This window comes from Ictalurus furcatus, chromosome 18 (assembly GCF_023375685.1).
Source record: "Ictalurus furcatus strain D&B chromosome 18, Billie_1.0, whole genome shotgun sequence".
NCBI classification, from domain to species: Eukaryota; Metazoa; Chordata; class Actinopteri; order Siluriformes; family Ictaluridae; genus Ictalurus; species Ictalurus furcatus.
This window is the reverse complement of record NC_071272.1, coordinates 14814334-14824552: the sequence shown is the minus strand read 5'-3', so window position 1 is coordinate 14824552 and position 10219 is coordinate 14814334. Positions and strand designations below refer to the sequence as shown.

Here is a 10219-nt window from a genome sequence, read left to right as displayed (position 1 = left end):
CTTGACTGTAGGTATGATCTTTTTCTGGGATTCTGTGTTTGGTTTATGCCAGCTGTAATAGGAGCCCTGTCTTCTAAACAGTTCCACTTTAGACTCAATTGTAAGCTGCTTTAAAAAAAAAAAAACAAGCATCAGCCAAATAAGCAAATGTATTGGATTATGCATTCATTTATACTATGAAAGACATTACAAGACTTTTACTGTAATTATCTTTTACAATTATTTAGTGTATTTAAAGTAATTTGCAATTGTATGTGTGTGTGTGTGTGTGTGTGTGTGTGTGTATGTACTCCCATCATGAATCCATGTCCCTTCCTATTAAACTGTGCTATTACTCATTCATTCTCAGTAAGCGCTTTATCCTGGGAAGGGTGGTGGAGGATCTGGGCGTGAGGCAGGAATACATCCTGTATGGGAAGCCAGTCCATCCCAGGGCACCATGCACAGACTCAATGACACATTCACACCTAGAGGGAAATCGATCTGAGCCAGTCCAATTACTGGCATGTTTCTTTGTTTGTTTGGGAGGTGGGAGGAAACCGGAAAACCTTTAGGAAACCCACGTGGAGACTGGGAGAACTTTCCTCTATTCTGACTGTAATTTTAAGATTCTTCCTTGTAGCGTGTTGAGAACAGGACAGGAAACGTGTACTTGAAAATTACCAATAATGCACTTCAGATGAGACGACTGTATAAAGGAAATACCAAACTATATATGCAGCACGCGCGGTGTGGATTGGACAGTCCAGCGCTGCACGGTGCGTCCGATGCTGTGTCATGGGGATTAGTCCCCATCAGTTTAGTTTTGAACTTTGTGCTTGTCAGTACTGGACAGTGTGATGGATGGACTACCCGTGTCTCCTGCAGCCTCTTCTGAAGGCGGTGAAAGGAACGCGCTGGCATCCGAGTCTGATTATCTGCGGTCCGTGTGCAGCGAGTCGAGCTCATTCATCATGGCTCAGCCGAAAATATCCGTGGACGCTCCGTCTAAATTATGGATAAGTACCGTGTTTGTAGTCATGGTTGTTCTTCAAGTCGCATCGACTACTGGATTATTCGTTTATCTCAATATGTCAATGGCTCAGGTAAATCTCATCCCTTTAATCCTGACAGTGGCTTTGGGAACTCTGCTACATGATAACAATCTTTCATCTTTCTGCATTGCAAATGTATTGTTCCTAAACTTCTTTCCTTGCATGCATTCTCATCATTAACACACATAGTTTGTTGCACAACTAAAACAAAACAACAAAAACAAACAAACAAAAAACACACACAAAAAAACCCTGCATTGTTATTATCCCTCTGCTTATTAGAACAAACTTCTGGTCTCTGACATTTGCTTGTATACCCTGTGGGGAAATTATCCAACACTGATCTAATTATATTTTCCTGGAAAACAAGTTACATAATGTATATTTATAATGTATTTGTAAAAAGCCGATTATGTTTTTCCATTTTAACCACTAACTAACTAACTCAATAAGTTTATATATATATATATATATATATATATATATATATATATATATATATATATATATATATATATATATATATATATAGATATGCTTGGCTTCCACAAAACAACATTTAACTAATGCATAACTATCTTTTAAATAGTCTGACCTTGCTAAAACCACAGGACTTGGGCAGCACAACTATGACTGCAACTACAAGTGACTGACATTCCCACAGAGATACTGCTGTTAAAACAATCAGCCAAACAAAAGGGAAGCAGAACTGTTATGAGATTTTCATATGCGGTTTTTTTATTAAAGTGACAGGATGGTGACTTGCTGTTTGCACGATGCTGAAATGGAAATTACAGTATAAGTTTTTGTTGTTGTTGCTGCTGCTGTTAGAAAGATCAGCCTTATAGCTCTAGTGCAATACTAAAGACATTAACTTTGGGGTTAGGTGGGGGAGAACAAAGACAAGCTAGTGAGGGGATGACTGGTTATAGCTGTTTTAACCAGTGGTGGCTCATCCATAGGGGAGGTACAGTATATAAGCCTTTCAATAAATGGCATTCAAATTCAAATAAAATCTTCATAAAGTCCTCATTTACAGCCCTATGCATTGTAAATTCCATTGAAATATGAATGGGGTAGTGCTCTCAGCACAATTTAACTTCATATAGTTAGTAATTTTATTGTGGTTAAAAATGGGAACTGCAACAAGTGCTACTAGAGGCCCACTGGGACAGTAACCATGCTGCCCCATTCTTGCTCTATGAACATTTACAGTTGAGGAGGAGCAGCAGACAGGACAGTTAATGACAGGGTTGCCATGGTCATGGTTTTACACCAAACTGGGCTAATTTAAAAATACTCAAGATCTTGTTTTACTGCAAATAACTGGAATTATACTTATTAAATGTATTAAATGTAATTTATTAAAAAGCAGACAAATGTCTCACTTTTTCCTTTTCCGAATGCCTTTTTTTTAATGTTTGTTTTGGGGTCGGGGGAGGAGCTTTCGGACAACTGAAAACATTTGGAAAGTAAACTTTCGGACAGTTGTAATAACTCTGCATTGTGTCAGGTGGTTAACCATTAATCATTGGTTATTTTCCAATAACAGCATACCTCATCATATTTTATTCCTTATTTACTTTCCAGATTTAATAAGAGATGCAGACTTTTGAACTATAATTTTTTCACTACTACTAATAATTAACAATTACACAATTATTAAAATGTATAATAATGCGAAACACTAAATATCTTGTTATAAATATAATTTTTACAAACCCTATATGGAACAAAATCTAACTAAGATGGAACTAAGATGGTGTTAGTGCTCAGTGTTTACCCCGAAACATGCCATTATTATACATAAACCTTAACGAACAAAGATGAGTGGAAAGAAGCAGTAAAGACACCATTATTATACGAACACCATGATTACCCCGGTGGTACACAGGAAATATGGAACACCTAAGGAGATCAGCTTACAGAGGTTCCTCTTAAACATCAATGTCAGATTTCAGAATTAAGGAAGTTTTTGCACAAAGACACCAGAAGATGTGTTTTCTGGCTCACTTATCACCCTTACCACCTATGCCTGGTTAACATCAAAACACACACAATAACAGAACTGAGACTTCCATCCAGCTCACAACATGTTTGTCATTTCATGGCAGTGTTTCTATTATAGTTTTTTTGTGATGACATCTGCTGCAGTGTGGATTCCTTAGAAGGGAGGGTTGCTGGCAGCTCAGCACATCTGCTCACACACTGAGCATGTTTTCTTAGTTATGCTCTAAACAGCTCTTTGTTTCAATCCATGTGCACTGTGAATGATAACATGGTCCTTTGGGTAGCTTTGTTTTTAACCATGATTTCATGTTTTTTTCTGGTGGGTGGACAGGCCCGGAGTCAGGGTGTGTCTGAGGAGCTGCGCTGTCTTGGGCTGCTGAACGCTCTGGAGAAAGATCAGGAGGTGCCGGATGGTCTGGTACAGCTCTTTGGTGAACCATGCATCAGACTTGCTGAAGGAATTAAGACATATATATCCAAGGTAGATGTGGATACATTTTGTGTTTCTTACTAGGGGCTGCACAGAGAACTTTATTTTAACTGTGATCACAATTTTTGGGTTTCTCAGTTAGTTATTCATTCATTCATTCATTCGGACCCACTGGTGCATGTCATAGTTTTAGGTGAAAGGTTTTATAATTACAGATCACAGTGAACAAAATGAAGGCTTGAGAACAAGCTTAGCAAAGCTCTTCTTCTTTCTTTCTTCTTTTTTAATTTTTTAATTTGAGGTGCTTTACATCGGTCTGTTTATATTAGCGCCCTCTTCAGGACAGTTTGGCGTAGTTTAAGTAGCTGCACACCTACTGTGGTGGATTCAATTTCTTCATCTAGATCTTATATCGTATTTTATAATCCTGTGTAGCTGAGGGACATTTATATATAGAGCTAAATGTTAAATGTTAATTCACCCACTCATAACTGATAGCTGTGTCTAAAAAACGAAGAGGGTTGTTGCACTTTCTGTTGTGAGGAGCTCATACTGAAATGCAGTCAAGTTGCATGCAGTGTGTATTGACAGTGTGGCTTGATGCAACTCTTGACGCAGTGCTTATGCAACATGTCCAGTTTGAATTTAGGGTAATCCGAGTTTAGGATCGAACCAAAGACCCTGGCACTAAGAGACAGGAAAGTTACCACAGAATAGAACAATATTCATGAAAAGATTTATCTTTGAGAGCATGGCCTGTGTTTTGTTTACTCAGGTATCTAGTAGTTTGGTTTGGCTGCCCTTGATTAAATGTGCAAGCCAGCTTTTCGTTGCACCAAAAAAATCAAGTGGAACTTCTTATACTCCACACTGAGCTTTCATGTCTTTCCTCAATGTTTCCCTTCCCAGTTTGGTTTCTCTCTCTCTCTCTCTCTCTCTCTCTCTCTCTCTCTCTCTCTCTCTATATATATATATATATATATATATATATATATATATATATATATATATATATATATATATATACACAGTATCTCACAAAAGTGAGTACACCCCTCACATTTTTGTAAATATTTGATTATATTTTTTCATGTGACAACACTGAAGAAATGACACTTTGCTACAATGTAAAGTAGTGAGTGTATAGCTTGTGTAACATTGTAAATTTGCTGTGCCCTCAAAATAACTCAACACACAGCCATTAATGTCTAAACTGCTGGCAACAAAAGTGAGTACACCCCTAAGTGAAAATGTCCAAACTGGGCCCAATTAGCCATTTTCCCTCCCCGGTGTCATGTGACTTGTTAGTGTTACAAGGTCTCAGGTGTGAATGGGGAGCAGGTGTGTTAAATTTGGTGTCATACTGGTCACTGGAAGTTCAACATGGCACCTCATGGCAAAGAACTCTCTGAGGATCTGAAAAAAAGAATTGTTGCTCTACATAAAGATGGTCTAGGCTATAAGAAGATTGCCAAGACCCTGACACTGAGCTGCAGCATGGTGGCCAAGACCATACAGCGGTTTATCAGGACAGGTTCCACTCAGAACAGGCCTCTCCATGGTCGACCAAAGAAGTTGAGTGCACGTGCTTAGTGTCATATCCAGAGGTTGTCTTTGGGAAATAGACGTATGAGTGCTGCCAGCATTGCTGCAGAGGTTGAAGGGGTGGGGGGTCAGCCTGTCAGTGCTCAGACCATACGCCGCACACTACTTCAAATTGGTCTGCATGGCTGTCGTCCCAGAAGGAAGCCTCTTCTAAAGATGATGCACAAGAAAGCCCACAAACAGTTTGCTGAAGACAAGCAGACTAAGGACATGGATTATTGGAACCATGTCCTGTGGCCTGATGAGACCACGATAAACTTATTTGGTTCAGATGGTGTCAAGAGTGTGTGGTGGCAACCAGGTGAGGAGTACAAAGACAAGTGTGTCTTGCCTACAGTCAAGCATGGTGGTGGGAGTATCATGGTCTGGGGCTGCATGAGTGCCGCTGGCACTGGGGAGCTACAGTTCATTGAGGGAACCATGAATGCCAACATGTACTGTGACATACTGAAGCAGACATGATCCCAGCATGTATTCCAGCATGATAACGACCCCAAACACACCTCAAAGACGACCACTGCCTTGCTAAAGAAGCTGGGACAGCAAATTTACACTGTTACACAAGCTGTACACTCACTACTTTACATTGTAGCAAAGTGTCATTTCTTCAGTGTTGTCACATGAAAAGATGTAATCAAATATTTACTAAAATGTGAGGGGTGTACTCACTTTTGTGAGATACTGTGTATGTGTGTGTATATATATATAATTATATTTCTCTCTTTCTTCATACATGGTCTATACTCTGGTAAACGCTCTTGTATATGATATGATATGTGGCCACGAAGGAAAGTCGATCACTTACGATGTAAACACTTCCTTGTGGCTTTTGTTTTCTCAGAAGATCTGTGCCCGATTCTGAGAGCATAAACGTGTCTTGAATGAGGCACTGTGAAAGCCCAGAGTCCTGCTGAGCTCTGTTGTCTTTGGGCAGTGTGAAAATTTCCTGGATGTAGATCCTTTTCCATCACACACTGCCCTGTAGATTTTTTTTGTGAAGATGAGGAGAGACATTTGATCAGACTAGTATTAAGGAGGTCAACAAAAAACGATATTCACTGTTACCTTTTTATGTTTTCATTGTTGGTGCAAATCTGAGCAACTTTTCTGAATTCTCGCTTAGGTTACAGAAAACATCATCTCTCAGCACATCTTTCAAGGTAATCTTTTAGCTGTAGAGCTAGATATATAATAGCTGTTTTTACACCATTCTATAACAAAGTTTCCATGCCACCTAACACAGACATGCACATTAAACAAATAACTAAATTCCAAATGTTCACATTGCCCATGCTCTGCTTGGCCCTTTGTGTTTCTCATAGAAAGACAAACAGCCGAGACACGTCTGAAAGTTCTCAATGGTGGGAACCAGCGGCCCTCTGCTCACCTCACCCTCCGAGACAATGGATTACAAGGTGTGAATGTCTGTGTGTAAGAGAGAGTCGTGGTGTAACCTCTGTTCTAATTTAAACTCAAATATTTCATACTCTGTAAAACAAGCTTGAAAGCTTTTTATACATAGCTGTATAATTCAATGTATATTATTCCAATGAGTATCACCCAGAAGAGGATGAGTTCTGTTTGCGTCTGGTTCCTCAAGATTTCTTCCTTATGCCGTATCAGAGAGCTTTTTTCCTTGCCATTATATCACATCTCAGTTGAATTCTTGAATCTGATTGGTCATTTTCTATAACAGTAGCTGTGACAAAAGTTTCAGCTGATTCAAATCACAGGTTTATATTAATGCACTAGTTCTAATTTGCTATTATTCCTAAAGTAACAGCTAATTCTCAGGGACTTGTATGGCAGACACTCTAAATAATCTAATCTGTTATTTAACAACATCAAACATATAATCATTAATATTTGGAAGTTTTCTGTAAGGAGTCATTTATTTAACATTTATGGAAGGAGTTTCCAGTGTTATGGGGGTATTCAAAGGACTGTTTGGTGGCAAGATGACTGATAAAAAAACTGATGGTTTTTTTATTGTCTTATTAACTTATTAAATTTTATACTACATTGCTGTGGATGCCTGACCATGACTCCCATACATGGGCCTTCCACAAACTTTAGCCACAAACTTGGAGGCACACAATTGTCTCGAATGAAAACTCAAGAACTCAAGTGTCCTACACAGAGCCCTGACCTCAACACCAGTAAACACCTTTGGAATGAACTGGAACATCGACTGTGCACCTTCTAGACCTTCTAGCTGGATATGAGTGCCTGACCTTACTAATGCTCTTGTGGCTAAATGGGCACAAATCCCCACAGACACGTTCCAAAATCTAGTGGAAAGCCTTCCCAGAAGAGTGGAGGTTATTATAACAGCAAAGAGTAAATCAAGATTGGGATAAAATGTTCAACAAGCACATGGGTGTGATGGTCAGGTTCCCACATACTTTTGGTTATATCGTGTAACTATGAATGATTAAGTACATAAATAGTTGTTTTTTTCAGGCCCAACATCTTTAAGTCCTCAAAGAGACCTCCACCAGTCCTGCCGTCACCCTGTACGTTCCTGGGGAAACCAGAGCTTCGGCACGCACCTGCACAACATGACAGTGTCCAACGGGCGGCTGCGGATCCCTCAGACGGGACGCTATTACCTGTACGCTCAGGTCTACTTCCGGTACCTCACACTGTCCAACACCGAGTACCAGTCCAGCTCAGATAGCCAGCAGGTGGTACAGTGTGTGTATAAGAAGACGGCTTATGCACAGCCCATTCAGCTGCTAAAAGGAGTGGGCACCAAGTGCTGGGCCCCGGACAGTGAGAATGCCCTCCATTCCATCTACCAGGGAGGTATGTTCGAGCTGCGAACAGGAGACGAGATCTTCGTCTCAGTGTCCTCTCCTACCGCAGTGCATGCAGAGGACTCGTCCAGTTACTTTGGAGCCTTTCGCTTTGACCTCTGAGCCCTGCTCATTGGGTGTCTGAAGCGTTCAGTGTGTGGACTGTGAGAAAAAGGAAAAGAGTGGGTGGAACAAGGAAGGATCTGTGAAGCTTCCTGTTTACTCAGAAACTTCCATGAAGGGAGATCAAATGACTCAACTACAGACTAATTGGGTGCAGAAGGCACAAGCAGCTATTAAAACCAGAAGGATGCTTCATAGCAGGCTGCAAAGAAAAGACAAAATGAATTCTTGTACAAAACCTTGGATAAAACTCCTCAAGTAATCATTGCTCTTTACCAAGGAGTATTACAGATGACGTGAGTTTTTTCTCTCAGAAATGCGCAGTGGGATCTTGAATGGGACTCTAATGGGTGGTCCAGAGTTTGTGGGAACACAGCTGAGGAATTTCATGAATTTACCACAAATTAGTCTGGGTTTAGAGCACCACAACGTATGGCTATACAAACACACCAGTGCTCACAGCTGGTGTGACAGAGATTTAAACAGTCCAAGAAAATATATGATAAAAACCAAACAAACAGTCGATCAGCTGAAACGTTTTTTGTGTGTGCTTCTTAAGTTTCATTTGCACTGGAGCTACTAGTCTAAAAGTCAGTCAAGCTTATACCCTTTTAGTGATGTGAATTCCAACTCTGTTCAGTGAGTCAGATCATTTGGCTCAGCTCACCAATTCACACGAAGGAACAGCTCAGAAGTTCAAAGGAGGTTTGCACTGAATCATTTAAAGTGGTTAGTAAAAATGAATGAATGAATGAATAATGACATTGCCTATATTAGCAATTAAGTATTATATACGAAAAAAACATCATATATGCGAGCCAATTTGTTCAAGAACAACACATCACTAATACCCCCAGTTTAACACTGTGCAAAATGCATGTTTAAATCATCACACTAAACAGACTTGTTTATGTGGTTTCTGACACTATCTCACACTCTTATGGGTAAAAATGGACAAAGGACATGTCACAGCCAAAAACAGCTCAGAGGCGTAACTCCATCTTGAAGCCTCACTTGTCACTTTCTTCTTCAGCACATACTCAGCCACTTTATTAGGAACACAACACTAATGCACTTTTCTGCTCACCACGGTTGTATAGAGTGGTTATTTGAGTTACCATAGACTTCTTACCAGCTCAAACCAGTCTGGCCATTCTCTTCAGCCCTCTCTCATCAATATCCATCCATCCATTTTCTATACCGCTTATCCTTAGTGGGTCACGGGGAACCTGGAGCCTATCCCAGGAGGCATGGGGCACAAGGAGGGGTACACCCTGGACAGGGTACCAATCCATTGCAAGGCACAATCACACACATTCACACACCCATTCATACACTAGGGACACTTGGTTTCCTTGGACATGCCAAGGAAACCAAGGAAACCAGAGTACCCAGAGGAAACCCCCGAAGCACGGGGAGAACTCTGCACACACAGGGCCGGCGGGACTCGAACCCTCAACCCTGGAAGTGTGAGGCTAACCACTAAGCCACCGTGACCCCTCTCAGCAATATTTACTTTTTAATATTTCTTTAAAAAATGTAATAAGTCTTTAAAAAGGCATATTGTATTCTATTCTATATTATGAAACAATAGTCAAATCACATAGTCAAAGGATGTTTTTGAGATGATTGTATGTAGATTCAGACATGCAGCTCGCATAATGCTAAACTGGTAATCATGGGCTTACATTAATTATTAACTACGTTAGCCTTGTAACTCCAGTGCAGAACTAAAGAAGCAAAAGTATTAGGCAACTACATTAGGTGTGAGGAAATTTGTTTAATTTCCCTATTGGCTGAACTGGTTGTTGAAGTTCATAACCATAATTTAAATGAACATAAATAACCACTGACTCTCTAAAATTATTTATTTACTAGTATTCTTGCTAACATAAATAGATTTATGCAGTTTGTTTAGTTTATTTGGCATACCTACCACTTTGCAGGATAAACACATGCTCAAATATCACCAGATGTGGAAAATCCAGCTGTAGAAAGCATTCTATGACCTATAGCTTTTTTTCTGAGTGTATTCATTTCTGGAAAACTGAATGAGCCCAGAGACTCAAGCATCCTGGAGTCATTCTTTCACAAATGCACTTTTCAACTGGGGTGGAAAAAAGTACTGAGAAATTATGGAAGTATAGATGATGTGCCAAAATCTTACTCATATCCAGTCCAAAAAGTACTATTCAATTGAAAGACACAAAGATGCTATT

At 39.9% G+C, this 10219-nt stretch overlaps 1 protein-coding gene across 1 annotated transcript; it reads left to right on the top strand.

The window, feature by feature from the left end:
• The first annotated feature begins 900 nt into the window (after nucleotides 1–900).
• Nucleotides 901–8883, top strand: tnfsf10l3 (tumor necrosis factor (ligand) superfamily, member 10 like 3). Its single transcript, XM_053649455.1, has 5 exons — nucleotides 901–1085; nucleotides 3376–3525; nucleotides 6203–6239; nucleotides 6402–6494; nucleotides 7543–8883. Exons 1-5 carry the CDS (start codon nucleotides 954–956, stop codon nucleotides 7998–8000), a joined length of 870 nt encoding a protein of 289 aa, XP_053505430.1. The 5' UTR covers nucleotides 901–953; the 3' UTR covers nucleotides 8001–8883.
• Nucleotides 8884–10219: the final 1336 nt, after the last annotated feature.